Source organism: Oenanthe melanoleuca, chromosome Z, assembly GCF_029582105.1.
Source record: "Oenanthe melanoleuca isolate GR-GAL-2019-014 chromosome Z, OMel1.0, whole genome shotgun sequence".
NCBI lineage: Eukaryota > Metazoa > Chordata > Aves > Passeriformes > Muscicapidae > Oenanthe > Oenanthe melanoleuca.
The window spans coordinates 35,523,572-35,551,530 of record NC_079362.1 but is presented as its reverse complement, the minus strand read 5'-3'; the positions used below and the strand labels follow the sequence as shown (position 1 = coordinate 35,551,530).

The following is a 27,959-nucleotide window of genomic DNA, read 5'->3' as shown; positions in this document are numbered from 1 at the left end:
CAAGGAAACTGGCTATTGCTCAAATATTTTAATATCACAAATCCTTATCTTAAACAACTGATTCAGTAAAATGAGTAAGTTGTCACCATTTCATGCATCAGCCACAGCCTATCCCTACCCTCTTGGAGAGACATTCTCTTATTTTTCCCCCCTGTTTGTATGAAATAATGAAGGAAATGAGTGCGGGGAAAAAAGAGGAAGAAACTACTAGACTTCTAAGACCAGAGCCTATAGAAGAAATAGATTCTGGAACATATAAAGATATGTGTTTTAGCTAAAGCCAGTGTGACTGAGAACATGTGGTATGCTGTTTCTAGATGATAAAATGTGTGTGTGTTGTTCTGCTTTTAAAAGTTCTAGTATCAATTTCAAAATTAACTCAGTTTAAAACAATGTCTACATGTTTTTTACAAAACGTATTTCTTGATTTTTTGATAGGGTTGCCTGGTAAGTTTTTTTTTCTTCATTGAGATTCAAAAACTGAGGTTAGAAATATGCTATAAAGGCACAATCCTTTCCCCACTAAAATTCTTGTAAAAATGCATTACAGAAAATCTTCAAATGAAAAGAAATCTTTTCATTATTTTATTTGAAAAGAGCATAGAAAAGGAAGCTGGTATGTGTGTAATAAGCTGTTGTTTACGGGTAAGTTTCTACTCTGGGAAAGAGACCAGATTTGATAACCTGAATCAAGAAGTTCAATCTATACAAAAAACCCCAAACCTAAAATTCTGTCAGGTGTTAATCTTTGATATAATAATCAGAGAAAGGTTTGGATTGGAATGCACTTTATCCCCAATTGCACTACCATGGGCAGGGACATTTTTTGTTAAACCCAGTTGCTCAATGTCTGAAATGTGGGCATTGTTGAGCAAAGCAAGCAGCAAAAAGATTGTCAACTTTGGCATAAAGTTATAAATGTCAGTGCTGCATTTCATTGAATTAATATGAATTCCACAGCTCAAGATTTAGTAAAGCAAGCAGGATGTTTAAGTAAAGATTATTTTTGCAAATTGGATAACCAGATTAGCTATCTTTTGAATTAGTAAGAATCTTGCTGCTGTGAAGTAAAAATGACAAATTACTTAAAATAAGTATCAAGTGGGAGAGCAGTGCTTTGAACAGCTGTGACACCCCAGAATTGAGATGGTCATTGAGGGGAGCTTTAAGTGACCTTTCCATCCTCAGTTATGAGGTGCAGTTGGCAAGGAATCTCATGCTGCCTTCAGGTGCTCTGAACAACTGTGTGACTGTCATCATCCAATAAATACATCACAATCTGGTCTGCAGGTATTTCTATGCATAGAAGTGCAAGGGAAACCCCCAGTACGGGATGAGGAAACTCAAACCTGCTGGAACATGCTTTCTGAAAAGGACTCAGAGCTGTGTTCACTTGGAAGCAGGGTTGTGTTGAGACCATGATGTTGCTAGTGTGAAATCCAGTTGCCTCCAGCTCTAAAGAGACAAGTTTCATCAAATGGTGGTGGCTTTTTGTTATCCAAATTATTTGATATAGCAACTATCCATAGTGACAATTACCAATGGACCATTTAGAGATGCAGCTGTTGATGCTGTGCAGAGAACACCCCATGAAAAAGAGACCTGACTACAAGCTGTTTTTTCCAGCCTGGCAGTTTGTCATGCAAGAGATAGGGAAATACTGCCTGTTGACCTGCAACACGCTGACGCCAGGTGCATCCTCCTTCTGCCCAGAGTGATAGATTTGCCTTGTCAAGACTATTTAGCTGGTCCAGGGGTTACAAATGGGCTTACTTTGCAAGATGGGAGGAGAGGGCTCATACTTCTCTCTCTCTTTCTCTCTCTTTCTTTCTCTCTTTCTGTCTCTCTCTCTTTGTCTCTTTCTCTCTTTCTCTCTCTTTCTCTCTCTCTCTGCAATATTCTGTTTTATGTTAGAGGAGAGGTTGGGTTTCAGGTTTTTTGCTGGCTAAAATGAGTGCCTGCCTGTTAAGAGACTGTTCTCTCTTTATACCAATGAGAAGTAAGTTTTATCTCTGCTGCTTGTTCTGATAATAAAGGCTGATATGGGGGGGGAGATACAGACTTAGTCTTTTCTGGATGGCTGGTTGGCTGATGTGCTAACTATTATGAAGAGTCTCTTGCAATGCAGTCTGTCTTTTATGATGCCTATGTCCTCATAAAACCTAGTCAGGAAGAGCTGGCACAATTGTTGGATGATAGTATTTTTAAAAGAAGCATTCCTTTCCTGACAAAAATGCTATATATTAGAAATGCTTTCTGGGAGAGTGGTGAGGCAGTTGAACTGGCTGCCCAGAGAAGTTGTAGATGCCCCAGCCCTGGCAGTGTTCAAGGCCATATTGGATGGGGCTTTGAGCAGCTTGGTCTGGTGAAAGATGTTTCTGCCCATAACACAGGGATTGGAACTAAGTGACCCTTAAGGTGCCTTCTACCCCAAACAATGCTGTGTTTTTATATTTCTAATTATTTGATAGATTTTAAGAAACTGATCCTTAATGTTGTCAGACTGGCTGTATGAGCTAGTATCGTATCTTCCTTTCAAAAAACAGAAATGTTTTCCCTTTTTTTCCATACCTTCATGAGTGTCAATTCTTTCTGAGTGTAATTTCCACTTAGAGATGCTGCTTACACTGTGTCTATAGCAGAATACTAACCTGGCTCCTAGTAGAAGCTTTTCAAAAAATAAGGTGACATGACATGGTTTTTAGAGATTCTAGAAAGTGGCATTGAGAAGGCTTGGCTAGTTTTATAGAAGACTTCCTATTCCAGGAGTATGAAAGGCAAGTTATTTTTGTTTCTGCAATAATTTCTGTGCTTTATATATAAAGCAGGATACTGCAGACTGTTTCAGATGACAAAATAACCTTAGCCTGAAAGAGGAACCTTCCTAATTCTGCCACTCTGACTCATGGGGTCAGTCCATTGAGGCATCTATTCAGCAAAGATTTTAGCAATTCTAAAGACAGACCAATAAATTTCAGATAAAGAAATAAAGTATAATGGGGTCCAAGTGCTCTTGGCTTGTTGTTTGCTTAACAACAAGTGAAGGCTAATGTTCACAGCTGAGGAGCTGAGATATATTATACATCTGTAGCCTCTAGACTTGGAACTAAGTAGAGACAGACTTGCACAAAGAAGGAGAGTTCATACTTTCGTAATAGCTTTGGACCTGTTAGCCTGCAACAATTAGTGGTTTTAAAAAAGTTAAATGAAGACACTTACTGTAGAATAATGTAGAATAAACCTATCTTTTGGGACTGCCAACTGATAAGACCACAGTGGTCTTTATTTGAAACTTCGAATTAAATATGGCATTTTTCCTTAGTCCTGTAAGGATTAAAAACTTTGAGACTGCTGTTATAATGTTGAACTTCTCCTGGGTTGTTTTTTTAATCGGTGAAGCTTCTGATTCAACTTCTGCTGGGTTGTAGCTACTTCCTTCTAGAATTCATTAGTTCTGAAATGCCTTGTTTACCAGCAAATTTGCTAAAAAAGGAAGGAAAAACAAAGTTATGGATTGTGGATCCATTCACACTTGGACCCTGATCCTTCTGGATGAAGCCAGCCATTTTCAGTTCTCATGGTAATGAAAATTCACAGTATCATCAGCTCTCTGCCCAAGGCACTTTTTTGTGTGTGTTTGGAAATTGGACAGATATTCCAGGTTTTGCCTCACTGGGAAAAGCGGAGTGTTTTGAATCAACGTTTTTGGTATTACACTCTGATAGATCTTTGTCTGACAACTTCTTTTTGAGTTGAGAAAAATAATAGACTATAGTGAACTTTGAAAGAAGATACTGGAGTAATTTGGAGCTGGGGGAAATTTAGTAATAGTTAGATGTGTCTTTGTTTTACTATGCTATCACTATCTTGTGCATAGCAGTTTTGTTACTGCTGTCTCTGTAAAAACTCTTCTGTAAAAAAGAAAATATATTCTACTTGGCAATGCTATGCTATCATATTTAATGTCACTGTAACTTTGAACCTGAAAATATGCAGACCACCGACTAATCAATTCAATCTCTTTTTAGTGATTTTAGTGATTTCTTGCAAGAAAGATTATTTTTTTTTTATTTTGCTCTTCATATATTTTCACTGACTTTTGAGTTAATTTCACAGCTCCCTCTGTGCAGTCATAGCAGGATCTATGGTATATAAAGGACTTTTTACTGTAGTTCTGGAAAGGAAATATATGTTTGAAACAAAACCATAAAGGAATAATATATACATACTTATACATAAATATATATACATATATATGTGTGTGTGTGTATGTGTGTGTGTGTGTATATGTGTATATACATATATATATGTAAATGTGTATGTGTTTATATATATGTATATATGTATATATGTATATATGTATATATGTATATATGTATATATGTATATATGTATATATGTATATATGTAAATATGTATGGGTGTATGTCTCAGTAGTTCCTGAAGGGAGGTAGCTGGGGCTCCCTGAATAAGACTTTTGTAACTGCACCCCAACACAGGCTTTTTTCCCCTCTCCTTTTTTTTTTTTTTTTTTATTTTTTTTGCCTTGGTTTTTTTGCCCAGCATTGAGGAGCAGCAATTACACCTTTACTCTTCCACAGTCACTACAGAGTCACAGCTGGTCTTAGTGAAGATCTGTCTGTGCCCAGAGAAGTTTGTTCGCATCTTGTCACCGCAGAAAGGTTGGAGATGAAACGGGTCTGCCTGCAGTATCTTACATGCTTTCCTGTGGATGAACTTATTATTTATAGAGTGGATTAATAGGGACTGATTACAGTCGAGTACTTTGTCCAAAAGGGAGCAGGCTTCCCAATACAAATGATGCCACCCATTTTAGGTCTGAAATTCTTGCTTTGACTAGAGATATGTTTAGTGAGAGACAATGTTTGCGTTTGGGACAAATGCAAAAATGCTCTTTTGTAAGAGTGGAAAAGGAGGTAAGGGAATGACTAATAGAGCATGGTAAAGATGTAGAAGAAAATGCTCACTTTTTTGTGTAAGTAGTTTTGGTTTTTCTTTGTCTAAAAGGAGAAAAATAATTGTTTCGGTTTGGGGTTTTTTTTTGGTTGTTTGTTTCTGTTTTAATATGTGTGAAAATCATAGGATTTTTACTTCCAGGGAAAGAATTTTTATAATCCATAAATATCTGGCACATTTTTTCTTTCACAGTAGCATTCTGAACTTTTTAAAAGATTAAAGCAGAAAAACCTTATTGGAGGAAAACCATGACATGTGAAAAGATTACCAAAGACATTAGAGTCCCAAAAGAAAGTTGCTGTATAAGAGAGACAATAGATTCCTAGTATCAGTGAAGAATGCCCTTTTAGTGTTAAATGCTCCTCCATGAACTCAGTACAGAAGATTTTATAGACAAGCCCTGAAAAGAACAAGAATGCTGAGATACTTTTCTGAAGCATCTGTTTGCCTTGTGATAGGGCAGTAATTGTGTTGACAGGTCAAGTAGTTTTTTCCTCAGGAAATATTTCAATAGCTAGATTGCCTGGAGTAGTCTGATAATATCAGAATGCCAGATGCAATTTAGAGTAAAAGAGGACGTTTCTGGCATATTCTAGTGGAGAAAAAACCACCTATTTATCTGTCCTCAGTATTGGTAGATGACTCCAGAAAGAAAATCTATAGGAAAATATTTTTTAATCACACTTTTTTTTAAGCTAATGGTGATTTTAGGTGTGTTTGTTATATTCCTTTTCAGTTAATTTTATGAGTGACTCCTTGACACAGAAGGGGAGATAAATGGTGTTTTCCCTAAACCTAGTAGATGAAAAACCAAAGCCACCTGTTTAGGTGCAGTCGGGCAAGTTCTGGTATGGCCAAAATGCTGAGGATTTACATGAATGAGCACAAAAACTGTTTCCTCTAAAGCTGAGAAAGATGCTAGCTAGCAATAATTCTGATAAATACACAGATACAGATTCGACAATCCCAGAGCTCACTGATTATATTGTTAGATCCAGGTTTTGAATTAGCCATCAGAAAAGCCTCCTGGGCCAAAGCTAAACCATTCCCTATTTTTCCCTGACAAATTTTAATTCAGTTATGTTTCTGGTAGAGAATACATCTCAGTGTTTGAAAACTGTAGTGGAAATATCATTGTCACCCTAAAAGCATCACAATAAATCAAAAACATCTGAAAGAAAGAAAATGCTTCTGAAACTGAACTGTTAAAGTAAAATGTGGAACTTGACACCGCAGACAGATATTTTTTACTAGGTAGAAGTGCTAAGGAAAGAGCCCAGGGCTGAATAAATAATAAAATGAAACTTGCTAAAAGCTAACACACGCTTTGTGTGTCTGTCAGCTCTGGCCAGGAGCATGTGTGGAATAACAGGAAAGTCTTTGGAGACAAAGAAGGCACATTTTCAGAGTCTGAAGTACAAGGCAAAAACCAAAGCAGTGTAGCTTAGACTGTCAGTAAAAGGTTGCAGAATTCAGAGATGAATGTTTGAAGAGGAAAGCTTTTCATGGAGGAGCAGGAGAAAACACATGGAGAAGGAGGCCCAAGCATGAGTGATGGAAATGTTGCTGTAGCTGTAAGCTGGTGAGAGACACAGAAGGTGCAGGCTGGGACACAGTGCCCCAAGCACCAGTACTAAACAGGGCACTTCCTGAGGAAGGGCAGCAACTCAAAGAAATGTGTCACTTTTCCCTTTTAGACCATGCTACAGAGCATCCCCTTCAGTCTGATGAAGGGGACATTGTTTGAAGATGCAAAACACCAGTACAACTGGTTGAATTACACAGAATTCCAAATGTTTTTTCAGTAGGTCAGTAAGTTTGCTGTAGTGTCCTGATCAAACTCTAGTTTGTTTGAATTACTTGATAAAATTATATTCTGCTGCATTTGCTGCCCTAATGACTTCCTTTTATACTCTTGCTGTGTTCTTCCTTTGTTTCTGCATAATTTGCTCATAAAAGCTCCTCTCCTAAGGTGTGGATAGAAATTAAATCTTCATGTTTATGCAAAAAGGTAAAGGAGACATTTAGAGCTAATCTGTTGATCAAATTAAGACCACCATTCAGCTGCCTCTGCACAGTGGAAGGTGATTTTAAAGGTGCAAAAATGAGAATAGAACAGTAATTCAAATCCACTTTCTTTGGTAAACTTCTTCAAATTTAGTTTCTTTAAAAGTGAGATAGTAGCAATAGATTTATAATACTACAATGCTAATTATGTCGAAGTGTATATCAGTTTGGAGTATACCTTTAAGGTTCTCCATAAACCCTGAAACTACCAAATTATTTAATACAGCACATCAAGTCACCATTAAATGTGCATTTCTAATTCTACACATGTTGAATTCCTTTCAGCTTTCAGGTGTGTTACATAACTTTAAAATGTAGAGAAGAATCTTTAAAAAACTTCTACTGCTTTTCTCAGAGGTATACATCTTGATTCCAAGAATCCTAATTGAATTGGAGCTTCAGAAAAATGCACATTAATATTATTCTTTCATTATTAATGTTTTCCTTTGTATAATTAGAGGACTGTTGAAGTTCTGTAGATGCTTAAAGTATCATCCCTGTACTAAAACTAGTTGTTTCAGTGAGCGTGTTTTCATCATTTGCCACTGTCTAGTGAGCCTTATACGTATGCATGCGTGCAAGAAATTTGCTTTAAACCTTACTTCTTTACTTTCATACCCTGCTTACAGAACACTACACTGAAAAACAAGAAAACTGCTCAAATAAGGAACATTTTTTGTAGCAGTGTTTCATCACTACACAGCTTCTGATCTTCTGTCACATTTGAGTCATTTTACCCACGGAGTAGAAAACTAATCAATCAGAAATCCCTTAGACTCCCACCACACTACTGTTTGATCTTTTTAGAAAGATTCATATTCCTATTTATCTTTTTTTGTGTTATAATCAGTACCTCAGTAATATTATACTCTTTGCTAGGCAAACTTTTCAATACAGCACTTACTCTCCCTTTATCCTTGTCTAAATATGAGATGAAATAAAAGTAAGCTAAGTGTAGCAGTATGGGTAGCATGGATTTTTTTCTAACACCTTCCAGGTGAGGTTTATTTAGTTTTGCTCATCTGTTCTGAGATTTTGCATGAAGTGTGTGAGGTACTAAACTCCTGGGCTATGTCAGGAGTACCCTGCTGAGTTGATGAGGAAGCTGCCTGAGGGGAAGTGAGTACATAATTTTCTTATGTATTTGCGTAATACTTTTTCTTTCATGTGGGATAAGTTTGATATTTGCGTGCATTTGTAGCTTCCTTAAAAGTCAAATTTAACAACTAAGGGGAGAGCTGTGCTTCAGACCCTCTTTTGCTGTTATGCTCAAGCACCTCTCTTGGGTAGCCAGCCACACTTCCTTCAGCACTCTGAAGGGTAAAGCTGTACATTCAATATTAGGGGGCCTAATCTCCATTTTACAGCTTCACATTTTAACTGCACTGGCTTGAAAAATTCTGCACACTGTTTGTGCACCTACAAAAACTTAGAGGAGGAGAAAACTCTGAATTCAAGCATTTTCTTCTACTCCATTACTCATCCTAGAAGGGTATTACACTCCTAGAAGGGTATTAAAAGAAGGCAAGATTTTGAAGATCTAACCAAAGAAAACAGCCATCTCGAATTCAGAAATTCTTCCAAAATTGCTTAGAAGTTTTTAACCATTATCTAAAATTTTTTGTGATTATTTGCCTCTGTGCATACCCAGGAGATACTGCATCAGTCCAAACATTTCCTACCATTGCTAAACACTAAATAGTCTTCACATATTAGAAAATGGGGTAGTGAAACCTGGCCTGAAATCTACCAATGATAACCTATCTTGTGAAAGTAAATCAGGCCATTGTTCTCTGAAACAGTTATAAATAAATAATTTGGAAATATAAGAGTTAAGAATCCTGCTGCTGTTCTTTCCATAAGTGAGAAACATTCTTCATATTTTAGAAACTTTTTATATATCAGGCCTTCTCATTCTGAATATTTAAGAGACAGTCCCTCACCAGTGCCATCACTGACATTTCATCTAAATTGCAAAGTGGATTTTTCCTCCCCTCTCTTTTAAGAACTTCTTCTTCCTGGACAAATCATGCTGAAGAGTGTGTAGAAAATACTAAGATTAATCTGAGACAAAAGAATACTCTGAGGAGTAGTCTGATCTGAAACACATTGTAGTCAAAGTGAATTTAAGTTTCAGTAGCCATAAAGGTTTTTGTAACCAGAGATGATGTGTTTATCCCCTCTAACCCTGTCCCCCACCCCACTTTTATTTTATTAGCTTTGATTTTCCTTTTACAGTTCTTTATCTTTTTTAAGTCTGAAACTAGAAGTATGGCAAAAATGAACTTTAATGAAATACATTCACGAAAATAAATTTCTACAGATGAAGAGTGCGGTGATGTTTTTCTGTTTGATATTTGTTCAGCATGTATTCAGTATGTATGAAGTGTTTTGGGCAGGCACTGCAGTGCAGTACCATTCTTGGCATGAGTCACACTATGGGATTATTTCATCCTTTTCTCCAAATTGTACATTGATGGTGAAGAACCAGTGTCAGTCAGTCATGCATCCAAATCCTTTCCTTACTAAAAACCTAGCAGTAAATCTGTTTTCTCCCATCATTCATGAAACTGGTACTGAAGACTTGGAGCCTGCCTTCCAGAACCATTTTGCTAGAACCTGGATAATGTATAGTCGTCTCCTTTGCAGCAGTATATGTTGTGCATAGTGGAGGGAAGGGAAAAAAAAAAAGACATGGGGGTGTGTGAGGGAAATAGGTAAGCAGAAGTGAAGGAAAAAGGAACTAGAGCATTCAAAACATCCATATTTGTAATGACTTTCAAAATAATAGAATCAAAGATTCATAGAAATATTTAGGTTGGAAAACATCCTTAAGATATCAAGTCCAACTGTAAACCTAACCACCAGTCTGTAGGTCTTTAAATCCCTTCAGGGATGGTGATTTAAATTCTTCCCTGGGCAGCCTGTCCCAATACTTGATAACCTCCTCAGTGAATAAATATTTACTGGTATCCAGTCTAAACCTCCTCAGTACTACACAAGATCTTTTCCTCTTGCTGTCTCGCACATAGGAAGACTGACTCCAGCCCTGCCTGGGGTGTCTGGCCCCATGACCCTGTCCCTTTCGGCAGAGTTGTTCTCCCCCATGCCTTCCTAGGTGCCTGCCTGTCAAGGCAGACGTGCAAGGTGATGGGGCTTGCCTTTTGCTAGGAGTAAAAAAGTCAGGGAGGAGTCAGGAGGCTGTGGGAGAGGGGAGATGATGGAAGAGCCTCCTCATGGCTCTCCTTGAAGCAGCTGCAGTCCTGGGACAGGGCAGAGAGATGTGGGGCTCAGCTGGTCTGTGCCTGTATGTCTGCAACTCCCTGGAGGGCAGGGAGAGATGGCAGGGCTGGAGAGCAGGAGGAAAGCCCTGATCTCCACACCTCCCAAGTGCTCAGACTGAGATGTGTGTTGCATGTGGTAGGCTCTGCCAAGATGTCAGGAGGGCTTGGGATAAAAGCTCAGATATCTACAACCCTAAGCCCCCACACCCTCCCCCAGTCACCACCAGCTTAGCACAGTTCCTGGGGGAAGTGGTCAGGGAAGAAAGAGGAGCTTTATGGAAGTGTTCCCTGGCGCCAATGTCCTGGCACTCTTGTGCCCGCTGTCCCAGGACAAGCTCCTGTGGGATCCACAGCACTGGCAGCGGGGCAAGGAAGGGAAGTCTGGGACTGCCCTTGTGCAGTGCCAGACCTGCTGCTGTCCCCATGCCACAGCTGGTAGAGCAAGCCAAGAGTCCTGATGGAGCCTGCATGCCTTGGGTGTGCACCTACGGGGCCCTGGAGAAACCATGGCAGACAGACCCTGCTGAAAAACACCCTGGCCACAGACCTTCCTTCCATGGTGGCTTCACAAGGGTGTGAGATGCTGCCTAGCCAGGAGGGCAGCTGCCCCAGAAGGGGCAAAGTCTGCTCCACAGGATGAAGCCTTTTTTGAGCTTCATTAAATTCCTTTCATTTAAATTCCTTAGCTTTTCCGGGTCCCGTTGAATGGTATCACAGCCATTTTGATATTTTAGCCACTGTGCCATTTTGTTTTATTTGTGAACTTGCTGGGGTTGTTCTCTCCCCACTGGCCACCACCTCAATGAAAATTTTATTGACCCCAGTCCTGACCCTGACAATGCTATTAACTGAAATCCAAATGGGCATTGTTTTATTGATTGCAATCCTCTGGCCCTGCATTAAGTTACAGAATTAATCTATTCCATTTGAAGAAAGGTTTGTTTGATACAGTCAGAATGGTCCTTTTTACCGTACAGAATAAATGTTTGGTGGGGACTAACTGGGGGACTGCCTTCTGTGTCTTCAGTTACAACTTTTCTTCTTTGCAATTAGCAAGCAAATCTTATTTTACTAGATTAGTATGGGAACTTAAATCAGTAACTTTTAATTCCAGATCAAAAGAGTAATAAGTAACATGCTGCACAAAGCTCTATTTTGTGGGGTTGCAGTATCTTTGCAACTTTGATGTCTCCCTTATTTGAGATAGTGGGAGAAGACCGGAAAGTCTGCACAGCATGTGGTTTGTCATGACTGTGCCCTGTCTAGTTTTCTGTATTGTGTGAGCCTTGTTGATTTGACTCTTTCCCTCCCTACATCAACCTTTTATGTATTCACAGCATAGCCCAGGTATTTCTCTACTGTTTTTAGACAAAGGCACAAGTGACAGGAAATCAGCAAACCGATGGACCAAATCTGAGCTAAGGGGTAGGACAGCCTGCAGGACTGCAGGGAAGGTGACAGTCTGCAGCACTACATTAAGACTCCCATTCCTTGGTTACACCTTTGCATTATGGACCCTTGCTTCTTACATAGTTATCCATAAAATCTTCTTCGCTTTTCTTCATATAACTCAGTTGTGCACTTTGGCCAGCAACAAGACAAACGTGGTATTAGTTCCCATATAGTCTGAACTGTTTAGTGCTGGTTCCACAGATTGCTGCATGGCTTCCCTAAAATCATGCTTCATTTTATTGTGAAAAGGGTTCATATTTTAACTCCTACGTGCTTCACAAAAGTAGAAGCAGAAACTGAACTTCTGATCATTTTGTCCACTTCTAGCCGAGTGGAAGCAGGAAAAGAGAGCTGCTGGGATTTAGAAAGACAGCTGCGAATAAGATAAAAATAAAAATGGAATCTTCACTTTAAAATAGTTTTTTAAATTGTTCAACATATGTATCAACAACAAATGTATTAGCAAAATTGCCTCAAGCTATGCCAGGGGGTTTCAGGTTGGACATCAGGAGAAATGTCTTAATGGAAAGGGTTGTTAAACATTGGAATTCTCTGCCCAGGGAGGTGACATAGTCACCATCCCTGTAGGTGTTCAAGAAACAAGTGGATAGAGCTCTCAATGCCATAGTCTTGTTGACAAGGTAGTGATTGGTTCCAGTTTGGGCTCAACAATCTTAGAGATCTATTGAAGCCTAAATCATTCTGTGATTCTGCAAATATACTGCAGGTGAACTGCCATCTTACTGATTTTTTCTACTGACATTGGTGTCTCTGTCTTTGTATTTTCAGATATAATATTCTAGGTTTGCTACTTGGAAAAGAAAAAAACCATGGCTTCCAGCACATCAAACCCTGCTAACCATTTGCCATACTTCTTTGGTAATATCACACGTGAAGATGCTGAGGAATATCTGATGCAGGGAGGAGCAAGTGATGGACTGTACTTGCTCCGCCAAAGCCGGAATTACCTGGGGGGCTTTGCCCTATCCCTGGCCCACGGAAGGAAGGTTCACCACTATACAATTGAGAGGGAGCTGAGTGGCTCATACGCTATTGCAGGAGGCAAGTCGCATGCCAGTCCTGCTGAACTCATTAACTATCACTCAGGGGAAGCAGATGGCCTTATCTGTCTGCTGAAAAAACCTTTTAACCGGCCACCAGGTGTTGAACCCAAAACAGGACCCTTTGAAGATCTGAAAGAGAACCTCATCAGAGAGTATGTCAAGCAAACCTGGAATTTGCAGGTAAAACCAAACTGATCTTGCCATAAATCTTTGAGCTAGGATAAAAAAAAATGCAGTATTTGTTTCCAGGTGTTGCTGCTGCTAGGCAGTATTTTTGTCTCAGTGAAATCATAGCTGTTTGAGTTTTAACAGTGAGGGTTTTTTCTCCCCAGTATATGCAGTAACTTGGCAATAAGCATAGTTTTCCAGAAATTTAAACCCTTAGAATTTCTACAATGTCCTGGGCTAGCATAATCTTAACTACTTCTGCAACATATGTCATCAGATTTGTACCAAAAATTAATACATGTAATAAACAAGATACAGAAATTATTTGTCTCATGCTTTTAATTCTGATTTTTTATGGATTGGTATGCAGGCAGGCACCATGACATGATGACTTGTTTTACATCCTATTGTCTTAGTTGGCCTTGTTTCTGTGATGCTAATTTAGATTATATCCAAAACAGAAATTGTTCCTGAAAGAGAACAGTTTCTACACTGCAGAGCACTGCCTTTACATCTTCAGAGCTGCAGGGGTCAAGCAGGAATTTTCCATGTGGAGAACAAGATGTTGGATTTTTTCTGAGAATGACTATGAAGAAGCCAGTCTTAACATGGAAACACTAGTGTAGGAGGCTGCAAAAGGAATATTATTTCACCTTGAGATGCCATGAATTACTTTTATGAACTCATGAAGGTTCACAAGGTTTCTAATCTCTCTTGCTGCTAGCAAGTAACCCTGTGAATTCTGCTTTGTAAAATATACGGAGCAACCCCGAAACTGGAAAAGCCTGAAACTTACACAACATTTTCTATTACTGCTCAAGTTCACAGTGTTGTTTTTTTTTATGAGTCTGACCTCAATCTAGAGGGAAGTCGATGAACTCTGGTTAAACACTGGTGAAACTAGTGGGGATTGCCACCAGATTCTGGGCCCAATTTAGAATTAGTAGGTTAAGTAGATAAGGTTAGAAATGTCTAAGTTAATATTACTCTAAATAATTTACTCTAAAATGGGGTCTGTTCTGTCTGGGAAAATTTGCATTGATGTCTTTGACATAGGCAAGCTGCAACTGTGCAAAGCACATTCAGTTTATTTTATTGCACTGCCATAGGATATATAATTTGGAAGTATGTTTGAAATCTCAGACTGTGGTTTTATTTACTGGTTAATTTTCCTTCTTTTTCTCAGAGATAAAGTGAGAACCCTAGTTTTGTGATGTTTAGATTGCCATATGTCAGTTTCTGGTTTAAAATTGTAATAGCCATCAGGCCTTCATGCACAAAAAATATGTGCAGATTGTGGATGTCCCAAAAGTCTGGGAGTCTACCTGTCATATTTTTATTGTAGAAGATAGTTTGAGTGTTTCATCGTGTTTTTACTGTTCTCTAGGGGCATGCTCTTGAACAAGCTATCATTAGTCAGAAGCCCCAGCTGGAGAAGCTGATTGCCACTACAGCCCATGAGAAGATGCCATGGTTCCATGGGAGGATATCTCGGGAGGAGTCAGAGCACCGTATCCTCTTTGGATCAAGAAGCAATGGAAAATTTCTGTGAGTTTGGTTTTCTGTGGTATTGCTGTTTGCCTCCGTTGTTACTGTACGTTGTTACTGTTGACTAAATTTCAAATGAGACTATGCCCTAAAACTGGTTCGTCCACAGTGAGAGCACCCAGTTCAGCATCATTTACATGACATGATGCTTCCTGCTCTAAGCAAGTCTCTCATTTAACTAAAGATGGAAAACTAGAAAGAAGGCCTGGAACACCTGCAGAGGTGTCCAGCAGGGCCTGCTGGAGCCAGTTGTGACCAGCCCAGGGCATCCCCTGGCCTTTGCAGCCCCACTGTCAAAGCCTGACCATCTGCATCCAATACACAGCCTTACTAAAGTGGTACAATTAGGCACAACCTGCCTGTGCTAGTAGCTGTTGGGATCTGTATTTGTCAAGTCTCTCAGGGACAGTGGTAGTGCTTTGGTTTATAGTTAAGCAACAGAATTAATCACTTCTACCTTGACAGCACTATTTGGTGTCTACTGCTTACCCTCTGCATTTACCCAGCCTAGTGATCTTTTGTTTTCTGGGCACAAATGTGTCATTAAGATAGTGACTGACAGCCATCATCTTGGAGGACTAGAGCAAGGGGGTTTTTTGGAGAGCCCTCATTTGCAAAATACCAGTGTTTTAACAGAGCTGTCTTTTGTCACTCCCACCCCCACCTGCAAAGTATATTTATAATGATAAAAAATTAAGCTTAAAAGTCATTGGCAAGTAAGGATCACTTAGAGCTGTATATTTTCTGAGGGAAATTTCATCCCATGTAGTTTTCTTTAGCACTCAGCCTTCTTTGTCTTTTTTCAGAGGCAGTCCAAAGCGAAACCCCACAAGTGAGTGCAGGAAGGATATGCTTATTCAGCACCAACTCTTTCACTTTACTGATTTTATGTAATTGTGCCATACTAATTGCTTATGTGGATGCAACCTTCACATTTCACATTTCAGTCTTAGTTGACAGGAACCAGTAACTCCTATTCCCATTGGTGTGAATTCCTGTGAGGTCTAAACCTCAAATACTTTGACTATAGTGACATCTCATTTCTTGAACCCTTTTCTCCCCTCAGTCCTTGAATTTCTTGCATTTCATAGCCACTCCCACCCAAATATCCATGCTTACCTATTTCCAGCCTCATATTCCCTGTTCCCTATTGATGGGGATCCAGAGGGGCATTTACCCAGTTGCTCTGGTTGCCATGTGCAACAACACATTGCAATAAACTGGTTAGAGGTTTTATTATACTTACAGTAAAAAAACTGTTACAAAAGTTACAAAAATTCGGCTGCATAAGAGTTCAGAGGATTTGATGAACACAGTTGCTGTTGCAGGTTACCACCAGCCCAGCATCACCACCCAACCTCTCCTTTCTCTTGCTCTTTGATTTTGCTATTTTCTTTTCCTAAATTTTAGACATAAGGTCCAGTAATTTAAACAAAAAGCAATCCTTTCTTTTAATGACAATTTTATACCTAAAAATATGTTGATTTTTTTTTCTGTTTTAGCACCTTACCAAACCAACTCTGTATCAGCTGAGTCATGATGTTGATCATATATTAAAACTGGCAGCTTTTCCAGTTTGCCTCAGGCACACATTGGTTTCTCTGTGGCCAAAGTACTTCTCTTTGGGACAAGGGTGGAAGGGAGAGAAAACTAGTTTTTCTTCAAAGAAAAGGATCCATCAGCTAGCATTTCTTAATAACAGGGATAGGTTTTGGAGTAATTGGGTGAGATTTCTTAAGAGAATTGACGTTTTCAGCCCAGTTACAAACATTGGTCTCTCTATAATCTTCTATAAGCATTTCTACTGGTTTGACTTTTGACTGGAATTATTTCACCAGCATTTTCCTGTGTTCCCTAGAGATGGCCTAGGAGGCATTTTTGATGCTATTTGCAGTGACATGCTCAATGACTTGTGTGGGACCTTCTCCAATGGGACTGGTTATGTCATTGGATCCACGTTTTACATAGTTTTGATGGAACTCAGGTGGCTGCTTTCATATCAGGGAGAGAAATCCATTTAGGAGAAAATGCTGATTTTAAGGCTCTGTTTAAATCATTAGAACTGCCACTGGAGCTTAAATAATGTGAAATGGTAGTGTGTTGATCTTGGGTCCCTCTTTTTGAGGACAAGACTGTCTGCTTGTGCATAGGTAGGATGATTTTTGATGTATTAATTGTTCTTGCAGAGACTTCCTGTCTGGTCATTTTATAATGTAGCAACCACTCAGCTGCCATTTGCTCCTATGGCCTCAGGGAAGACACAGGGAGAGAATTCCATCTACCCCACAGTAGCCAGTGCAGCAAGAGAAATAATGTGTTGTTCATTTGTGTTGCAATCAGTTGTTTTACACTCCTGAGCCGTTCTAGCCCTCAGACTTAGAGCCTCCTTACAAACAGCAAAGAACTGTCTAATTCAGAGAGGTTTATTGCCTTCTGCAGTGGGTTGCCTAATGTGGGCTTGCCCGGCAGGTGTTGAGAAATAAACCACTCATTTCTGGCTAACTGAAGCAGAAGCAGCAGAACTGTAGAGCATGAGAGTGGCGCATTCTTTTGCATTTCAGGCACAGACATCATGTAGTTTTACTTACCCAGCAGAAGTGCTTGTCAGAATATTCTGTACACCTGTGGATTCTGTGCATCTGAAGGCTTTGAAGTTGTGACTCTGAATTAGTGTCTTCTTAACACTAGTCAAGATAATCAAGCCCAGTAGCTGACTGAAACATAAAACCTTCAAACATTTACGGTCTAAGAAATGTTTGTTTGTTGAGGTAGGAATTGGAATGTGGAAAAAAGAGAGTGGATAGATTTCTTTAAGAGATAGGTACTGTGAGGTTATTTGGATACTTGTGTGCGACAAATATCATATTGTTTATTATGGATAAAATAATAAATATTAGAAGGCTAGAATTTTTCTGTATATTTTTAGGTTCTCAAATATCTCATTACACCAGAAATTTGCTATCCATGTGACCTACCTACATTGAAAAAAAATTCAATACAGCATTTTAATTATTTATGCATTATTAAGTGTAAATAATGCATCTGATATATAAATTTCTTTAGCACTGCTTTGCAGCAATACAAAATTATCAAATCTAGAATTATTTTTAATGGTTTAAATATGGAAATAGTAGAAAAGCTTCTTGTCTGTCATTTAAAATATCATGAAAAGCACTGTAAAAATAATGCAATAATACATCCAAGGAAAAAATCTGAGCTAAACCTGGATGCTTTACCAGGGAATTTTCAAAGATCTTTTTGAAGGTTTTTTTTCATGGCTTAAAAAGTAAAGTAAATAATGGCTTATCAATAAAGTATGTATGTGGATGCTAGAGAGTTTGTTTTCAAAATCAAATGCAGAAACCATGTCATGAACTGACATAAAATGAGAAGTAGTTTCTGCCTCTTCTGTAAAGAATGTTTATGTAAGATTGCCACTCTAGGCACAAACTTTGGAGGGAAAAAAATAGCAGTGGATTAGAAGTAAAATATCTCTAAAATTATCTGAAAAGAAACTGAAAATAGGGAACTTCATGTCTGAAGCCCCACTTAATTTCACTAATACTATTTTACATTCTATATTGGATGATGGTTCTTAACCAGATTTCTGGGGTTTATTACATTTTGCCTGTTAAGGAACATTGATCATAAATCAGACTATTAATATTTGTAATACTTTTATCAGCATTTAATAGTATTTTTATTAATAATGTATCATTAAATATTTACAATATTGTTGATATCTAGGTGATTTCATGAATGCATGTATGGAAAAGTTTAAAAATAAATTATAACTTTGCTAAAAGCAAAAGCAAAAGAGTTAGTTTTCTCTGCAGTTTCACATGTGAAAAGCCTCTGGCATGTGGTAAGGGTTGTCATATCTTGCCATTAGGAATCACCACTTAACTTAATCAAGCGTGTGATCTTGTATAAGTGTTAAAAACCAGAAGTTCTGAAGTTGGAGGAGGATAAAGAATATTCAGAAATACTGTTAAACTTAAAAAATCAATATTAGGGAAACTGAGTGAAGGCATTGCCAATTAGCAGTTTAGTCTACATAAACATTTGCATCTGTTCATAGTTATACGTAGTTCACATAAAATATGAAAAGTTGTGTGAAAGGAAAGTAGAAAATTATTTTGGTGTCATATGGTGTCTTCAGTGAGCAATGAGAATATTAATGAGGACAAATCTAGTTTAGGCTATTATAATGAGTCACAGTAATACGCCACATCATGGCATTCCACGACAACTAGAAACTAAACTGTCTCTTATATGTCACAATAGTTAATATAGTAACAGTATTTCAAAATAATAAGGTTTGAAGTGCATTTGTGTGTAAGGGTTTACTTGTCTTTTGTCTGACCAAAAATTTCTGTTTCTGGTATACATAGCAGTCCATATTTACACTAATCTTGCTGCCTTCTTATAGGAGCTAGATCCTTTTTAGACCTTGTAAAGAATTCTTTAGATAATTCTATCAGTATTAAGTTTGCATCCACAAGAGGGACTGGACATTGTTGACATCGTAGAAGATGAAAACAATCCTATTAAATGTGACCTTAATTTCAGGTTATTAACCAATTATAAAGTTCATCTTGACAGTGCCAAGCAGTTGCTAGGCTTAGACGGCCATAAAAATTTTTCAGGATGAATGGTAATATACAGACTATGAACTGTGTAATATACAGAACTGTGTTTCTGGAGGGGCTTTCTTCCTCTCCACAGCAGCCTGGATGATGCCTATGACTCTTTGGAGAGTGGTTTACTGATCTGCAGTTAGATATGTGTTGGGTGCCACTTACAGACCAGTGTGGCAGGGCTGTGGCTCCTCTAGACGGGCTCTGCACTGGGAGCTTCAGCAGCAGAGTGGGTCTGAGGTGTGAAGAAGATGTAGCTAAGATAGCTCTATTAAGAAGATCCCCTATTTCAGGTGCAGTTTTACTGCAGAGCTGTTTGTTAGGGGTTTGGTGGAGCGTGGTGTATTTTGCTGCCAGGATGAAGTCAACTAAATAGACGAATGTGATGCAACCCTTCTCACAAAAGTGTTTTGTAACTGTGTAGCCAACTCACCAGGGGATGAACTTTTAGATTCCATTGTAGATAGCAGTAGTGTGAAGCTGAGATATCTCCTAAATTCTGTAGTGTTCTGACATTTGTGGAACAGCTTTGAACGTGTTAGTGAACAGGGGGAAAGAAATGATGCAAATGAGGACAGCAGTCAATCCATTTTGCCCTTTATGTAATTCTTTTACAGATGGCACCAAGTTCATTTCTTACTACCCTCAAACTTGGAACATACACAATGTGCAGCACATCTTTGAAGTGATAATGAGTAGCCATGTTGTTAACAGCATTACCAGAAAGATGGTCATGAGGGCAAGACAAGCAGGGAATGCTGGAGCTCCGTCAGCAGTGGGGAATGTCAATATCTCTGGCATCAACAAGGCTGTAATTGCTGAGAAGGCAAAGCAATGCTGAGAATAAAATTTAGCATGCCTTCGGATTCAGGACCAAGAATAATTTCACACCATTCCTAAAGCAAGCATTTTGCTTGTTTATTTTCTTCATAATTCTCCACTGCAGAATGCCACAACTTCTGTTCTTTCTGTATAGTCAATGAGGCGTGTTGTAATAGCAATTTATTTCTTTGACCCTCAGGGATATTTTCTTTAGAAAGGGATGGATCTTTTGAGTTTTCAGATGAAAACAGAAAAAACTGGGACATTTTGCTTCCAAATGAAAATACCAAAGGAAGGAATGGATAGCTATTTACACTGCCTGTAATAATACTCCAATTTGTATCTAGGATGCACTCCCAAAACCACAAAAAATGCTCAAACACACATTGCATGAAATATAAAATCAATACCTAAATATTCTCTGCATTGCATCCGGTAACAATTTGAATTTCTACATTACTTATTCTGCTGTTTTAAAAATGTATGTCATAAAAAAATCTAGATACCTTGGAACATCTCTAATATAGCTATGTACTCAAATCCATTCTCAATGAAGTTGTTCATATTTTTGATTAATCTCAGTGGATGAAATGATAGTGTTTTTTATTTACAGGTGTTTATTATCTTTATGTTTTTCTTCTGTACATTTGCAATTCTCTGCAATAACATGAAATGGAAGGCCAGGTGATACCTTCCTGATGGCTTCCTTCCTTGCCAGAATTTTTAAATTAAGACCTTTTCTTTTCAGCAGTTTTTATTGAAGAACAGTAAATAATGTGTTTTCATTTCAGAGCACTTTAAAGCAGAGCATGCATTTGGAATTTTGAATTTTTTTCTCAACATTCTGAAAATTGTTACTTTCCATACTTCTCCAAGGAAAGTTCCATATATGAAGAGAGCTCCCAGATCTGATGTGAAGGCTCTGGGTAATACAGGCAGCACCATCAAGAAGATGTGAAACTTTTACTTCTATTCAGAGGTTTCAGTTTACAACCTTTTGGTTTGAACAGCATTTGCCTTTTTTCTATTTTTTACAGCAACTGTTGACATAGAATTGGATACTGTTACCCAGCTGCAGTTCTGGAGGTTTAGCCTAACCTAGACACCCATTACCACAGCCTGCAAAACCAAAATGTAATTGTGAAACATGGCCTGGGGCAATCCATGTCACCCAGTAAGGGTTCTGTTTGCCAAAACTAGAACTTAGTCTGCCAGTTTAATGCACTTGATACTTCTGCTTTTCAGATATATTTGGAAATGTGGTAGTATCTTCTGATTTCATATTTTGTGGGGATTCAGGTTGTGTATCCTGATTCATCTTTTGTAGGGCTCTAGGTTGTGCTGGAGCTGACTGACTACAGTTTAAAACCCACCTTTTCCATAATCCTAAGGGAACAAGGCTCCCCTGGACCCTGATTTATCGTGTGTTAAAATTGAGGTGTTTTTAGGATGTGCAGTGATGGAGCTGTCTGGCTGAATTTGACATTAATGTGAACTGTAGACGGCCCCAGAGTTGTGTAGCTGTTGGATTAGGGAAAGGAAAAGCTCCACAGTGCAACTACAGCATTATAAACCTGAACTTCACCAAAATCCTGCACTGATGAATGATAGAGCTTCTTGGGTCTGTGCCATGGTCTTCAGAAATCAGGATTCTCCCCTCCCACAGGTGCCTGTGCTCTTAAGAAATGTTGGCAATGCCTCTTGTGAAAGTAGTAACTCTTGCAAATGAGAACCAGTTTCAATAAAACTGAATTGTACTGGAGCCTCCATTTCTTCCTGTGAAATATGGAGGATATTTGTTACTGAGAAACAATCCATTGCATTTTATAATCTTATTTATGCTTTATTCTGAACAGAAGCCTGATTGCAATGAAATACAATTAGTGTTTTAGAAACAATGCTGCCTATTCTGAAAATATTTTCCTAAGCTTTATTTGCTTAGGGCAGGTCAGAAGAAGACAAAGTAAAAGTCACTCTTCATTTTAGCAGAGCCTGTTGCTCTTCACTGGTCAGTCAGCACAGGAAATCAGCATGCTAAGGAAACACCTACATGCCATGAAGAAACCACAAGTGGTTCAATTTGCTTTAGAGGCTTGCGCAAGTTGCTTTGTTTTCAGAAAACAAAAAACTGACCCTACTTCCCTTTTCTTTTAGCCATTGTCCTGTTCACATATTAGGCAACAAGAATCACTCTTGAAAGAAAAAGGCACACAACCAATTTAGACAAAATACAGTTTTACTTCAGCCTTGAGAGTGCCAGCTGAGGAGAATAATTTAATACTTGCCTCTGTAATCTCCTAAAATATAACAGCAAGTGCCAGTCTTGTGCCAGCAAAGCTCCTTAACACCTTAGTGAGAATTTACTGCTATATTTTTTTTCAAGGCTGTTCAAAAATTCGAGGGACAGTGAGTAGATTTCTGTGCACACCAGAACAAGAAACGTTTTAGCGCTCCAGAATCTAAGCTTCTCATTAAAAATGAAAAAAAGCCAGACAATTTTATTCTAACTCTACTGGTGTCACACTGATAGCTGTAAGTGAGCATGGGAACTCGTCTGAAAGAAAAAGCCTTCTTTTTAAACTCAGAAATGTTGCACCAACTATGACGGAGCTGGTAACAAGTTCCTATCTACTCTGGGTTCCAGTCATCAGAGAACACTGGTCCCAGTGTCAGCTAGCCCCAAGTACACGTGAAACAATTCTGTCGTGCTTTGTAGGCATCTCAGATGACACTCAGGTGTCCTGGAAGAAGGAGATCATCCTACCTAAGAGTTATAGACAAAGTTTTTATATTACATTCAGAGATCTCTCCATGGTAAATTTAGATGAGATATGTACACTTCAATACCATGTGAAGTTTCATATGAATTTTATTTGAAATCTGCAACAAAACATTAATGTCTTTGCTGAAATTATAAGAATTAATGATTACAGAAGTATATTATTTTCTTTAAATTCCCAGCCACACAGCAAGCTATTTCAAACACAAAAATCTTGCCGTTTCACATTATGTTCTTTCAGTATTCTATTTTCAGTTCTTACTGTCCTCTCTTTATTTCAAAATAAAAGATACAAGCGAGGTAAGCCAGTTCTGCCAAAGCTTTAAAATGCATATTTGCCCAAAGAGGGCATTATGCAATGTACAATGTCTGTAGCTGCCTCAGTGCCTTACATCATTGGTTTTTTGTTTTCATCAAATGTTGCCTTTTGAAAGGAAAAAAGAGAAACTTCAGGCAATTTATCTGAAAATTAATTACACTAAGAAATAAATGAAAGGCTTAATAAATAAAAAAAGGCTTAATAAATAAATAAATGAAATGCAACAGAGGTTGCATTGCTGATTTTGTTTTTTTTCTTTTAATTCAAAAGCTTTAATGAAAGGATGATTTTAAAAGAATGTTCATTCCTCGTAAAGTGTAACCCTGAAAATCTTTCTTATTTCTACAGTATCCGAGAAAGGGACAGCAATGGTTCCTATGCCCTGTGCCTGCTGAATGATGGAAAAGTACTGCACTATCGTATTGACAGAGATAAGACAGGAAAGCTCTCCATACCAGATGGAAAAAGATTTGACACCCTGTGGCAGGTCTGTTAAATTTACATCACATGGATATCTGTCATCACATTTCCATATAACTGACCAAGGCAGCATTGTTTTATTTTGGTTTGTGTCAATAGTCTTTGACTGAAACCAAAATGTTTTGGCAGGTTATTTGTCATGTTTCCAACATTGTGTGGTTTCTGTACATTAAGAAAATATATATTAATGTAGAAAGCTATGTGATTGTAGAGAGTTTAATTATTTTTAAATGTGATGCTGCAGCCAAGTTCAAAACTGAGATTAATTATTCAGTTAGCTGAACATTCTCTAGGATGAAAATCCATTTGCATTTGCAAGTAACCATTTTCAATAATGGATATGCATGGTTTATTCTTTTGCTGATGTCCTTTATGACAGCAACCAACAGAATTCTAGCAAGCAAAAAGAGGATGGTTTAAGGTGTTGCACACATAATGCCGTCTATAGCTTTGAAATTCTCCATCTTCAAGTCTGCTAAAGCATGGCTTGCTGAGGCTTACCACCAAAATATGACTAAACCTTGGTAAAGATTAAACAATTAAGAAGTTCCATAGATGACTATGTCATAGTTGGTACTAAAACTGAATAGTGGTGAAATGACTAGGTAAATTGAGAATACTAAGGGCATTGAAATCCCTGCAGAAATATCTTATGTCCTCTTGCTTAAAAATCTAATAAAACGAGAAAAGTGAGTCACAGATCTAAAATATTAATCTTTGCTTGCATATATTAATTCTTAGCATTTTTGTAAATGTCCTACATATTTCTTACCTGATGTCACTGGAAATTTAAAAGCAGCACTTAAAATCTTACAATTTTTGTGAACGTGTCTGCAACTCTTAGACTCATAGACTTCTTTATACCCAAATGGACAATAGCAGTAACAAACCTGTAAAAAATTATGTGGAGAGGACAATCCAGGAGCACAAAATGCCACAACTACTGGTGCTATACATTTATTGACTGTGCACATCCCGTTGCAATTCTGAAGTCCAAAGAAAGCATTGCATACTAGGATAATTCTTGCACTATGCCCAAACATTTAAAATAAAATGAAAAAAGAAAATAAAAAAAAAAATGGAAAAAAAAAAAGAAAAAAATAAAAAGAGCGGGAACTCAGAGATATTTATAAAAAGAAGTTATTTGTTCAGTTATAAAGCTGTTTAGCAGCAGAACTAGGAGGGGAATACTGACCCTTAAAAATCCAGTTCCAGGATGTCATTGCACATTTATCCACAAGATTACTTCAGAAACATGTACCCCTACTAAATAGAAATAAAGCAAAGAACATGTGCAGTAAAGATCTGCTGTATGCAAACGTCATTTCTTATAACATATATCTACTATTTTACATATGCATACATTGCTAATATATTTAATGATACCATCCTCATATTTTCATATTTTTTTCTCTCATTATTTCTTTTTTTTTCCTCCCCTCTCATTTTGCTAGTTAGTTGAGCATTATTCATACAAACCTGATGGATTATTAAGGGTTCTTACCATTCCTTGTCCACAACCAGAAAATGGTGAGTTATTTCTATTATTTTTATGTGTGTTAAAAGACAAGATAATTATGATAAATATGTGTGAATTTTTTCCACTTGCCATATAGGTGGGTGCAGATTATCCACTTTTTCAAATGAGGTGATATCTGCCAGATTGTGCGTGATGGAGGCAGACCCTGTATTGGTAGACCCTCAAATTATTGGTAGATCAGGAATGTGCTTCTCAAAGTGGCAGTGTGTGTTGCTTGGGCCACAAGCACGAACAAGGTAGTGTTTGCAGCACTGCTCCAAGCTGAAGCAGGTACAGCAGCAGTGCTGCTGGAGGAATTGAGGTTGGCTGCACCCAGCAGGTGAGTTCCTCTGCTGGGGAGAGCAGGGCAGGACAAGGCACTGGCTGCACCAACATTGAAAATGGGGTCAGACAGGAATTCCTAGATAACTTGTGGGAAAGGAGGAGAAGGGGTGGGGGAAAGTGTCAGTGTGCTTTTTATCCTGTTTCTTCTTTAATGTCAAGTCACATTGAAGAGATGTTGTCCTTCCTCTTGCCCCTACTGAAAAGGAAAAAGAGATGCATCTGACTGATCTATGTCCAACTTGTGCTCTTCCAGAACTGGTTGTCTTTCTCTAAGGCCACCTTCTGTCATTCTAACTGGATACTAGTACCATGGTGAGAGGACATAGAATAACAGAGTATCATCAAAGAACCATTTAGGTTGGAAAAGACACTCAAGATCAAGTTCGACGCCAATGTTTTTACTTTTTCCATCCCTTAGAATCACTGCATGTTTTTTCCACCATTATATTCCTTCTCCTTTGAATAATTTAGGCTCTGCACTTACTTTTGTCTCTGTGGCCAGAAGTAGCAGAGTCGGCTTCGTATAAGAGACAAAAGCAAAAAAGACAGTCCAAGAGAAACACTGTAAAGTGGTCTGAAAACTAGACAGTTGGTCCCCTTTGTAAAATTCTCTGTTCCTGCACAAATTTCTCACCTTGCTCAGTTTCATTTTACATTTGATTCTTTTGCAGATAGTCTTGGTTTTAATAGTCATCCTTCTTCTGGAACACTTCCTAAGGTAAGTGAAGGTGTTGGTATAGCATTCATTTGAGAAGGATTACAGTCACATACTTTTCTGGGAATTCTAATTCTTGAGTATTATTATCTGTCAGTTTATTTTTCTAAGGTTATAAACAGTGAGTTGAAAAGAAACATATATTCTATCATGGTGTTGCTTTCATCAGTGTTTTGGATATGCCAATAATTTAATTTTGTGAATCTCTTTTACATATATAGTGTATGTAGAAAAACAGTAATTTACATAGGTGTGATGCCTCATACATGGACATATTCTATAATGATTGTATCAACACTGGAAGGAGAGAAAACACATTTCTTACTTTGTTCACTTTGAGAATCTGCTGACTGAAGCAGAAATGGAAGTTAAATTTATTTTCGTATTTGGTTTGTGCAGTTTACATCAGACTTTGCACAAGGGTTTAATTTCTTATGCACTGTATTAGGGGTGATTCTTTTATCCACTCCATGAAGGGTGAGCAGGCCTACTTGTTATCATAATTACCTAAGTTTCCCGAGCTCATTGACTACACATGAGGTGTGATACATCCACAGAATCACATAATACTGCCTTCTTCAATATAGTTGATTCCATCTGAAATAGGGAGTTAATTTTAGTCATTCCCTGCATAACTTAATCATCTAGGTCATTGTCTTGATGCAGTCCTACATGATAGAAAAAAAATTATTCAAATAAGTAATTACCTCTATTTCAATACAATTGACTCCTAGTCCTGTGAGCAACGATTCTCATACCTTCACTTCTGAAAATCAGGTACCTTTTTAAGTAATTGGAAATTAAACAACCAAAATCAGTCCATTTTTAATTCAAATATTTTAAAATGTATTACTTCTTTATTATTGATAATATTTTAACTTAAAATAATTAAATATAAAAATACTGCCTTGAGGTTTGTGTCTGTGACATTTACATGGATGTCCATGATGTTTAAGCACACAAGATCACATGTGTATAATCTGGAATACATGCAGCTTTAGACATAGGGCAAGCACATTCAGTGTGGTAATACTGTGAATGTTTCATAATAGCCACAGAAAAGTTCACATTATAAATGTAAATTTAACTGCTACTGCTTAAGACCTTGTCATGGTAGCTAAAAAGAAAGTCACCAAAGCTAAGAGTGCATATTTTGCAAATAGTCTACTAAAACATTGTTTTAAGCTTCAATATATCTGACATTTTGATCTTCTTAAAACTGAAATCTGAATTTTGTGTTTTCCTTGGAACGTTTTAAAAATGAGCCTGCTAAATTACTTTCCTGGAATATAAACATAAAAAATGGAAAATTTTAAATAACTATTACTGCTTATGGAGCTCAAAGGCTTCACTTAATATTTCCAGGTTTTCACACCTTAATACTTATGTGCAAAAGCAGGAACTCATGAGGATTTTTATTATGCCTGAAATACAATTATTCATATTACACACACACACACACACACACAAAACCAAAAAAACCGAACCAACAAACAAACAAACAAACAAACAAACAAACAAAAAAAAAAAAAAAAACAAAAACAAAGCAAAGCAAAACAAAACAAAACAAAACAAAAAAAAAACCAGCCTGAAGATAAATAATACAATCACAAACATAAAAAATACAAATACAATTTTATCTGGAAGATGTGCAATCTATCTTCATATCATTTACACCATGATAATTAACAATTAGGAGTTTCTGACATTTCTAGTATACTGCACAGATTTTTTTATTTATGAAAAGTATTGTCAAAATATGTAAATTGGAATAGTGAGT

The 27,959-nt window shown here is 37.7% G+C and overlaps 1 protein-coding gene across 2 annotated transcripts in view; it reads left to right on the top strand.

Moving 5' to 3' along the window:
- Positions 1-27,959, top strand: part of SYK (spleen associated tyrosine kinase) — a 50,879-nt gene that overhangs the window by 5,070 nt on the left and 17,850 nt on the right. For both annotated transcript variants that reach the window (XM_056514388.1, XM_056514387.1), the window contains exons 2-6: positions 12,570-13,024; positions 14,400-14,560; positions 23,469-23,607; positions 25,055-25,130; positions 26,136-26,182. In XM_056514388.1, the coding sequence (XP_056370363.1) occupies positions 12,611-13,024; positions 14,400-14,560; positions 23,469-23,607; positions 25,055-25,130; positions 26,136-26,182 (837 nt within the window). In that variant the 5' untranslated portion in view covers positions 12,570-12,610. The remainder of the gene's footprint in view (positions 1-12,569; positions 13,025-14,399; positions 14,561-23,468; positions 23,608-25,054; positions 25,131-26,135; positions 26,183-27,959) is intronic.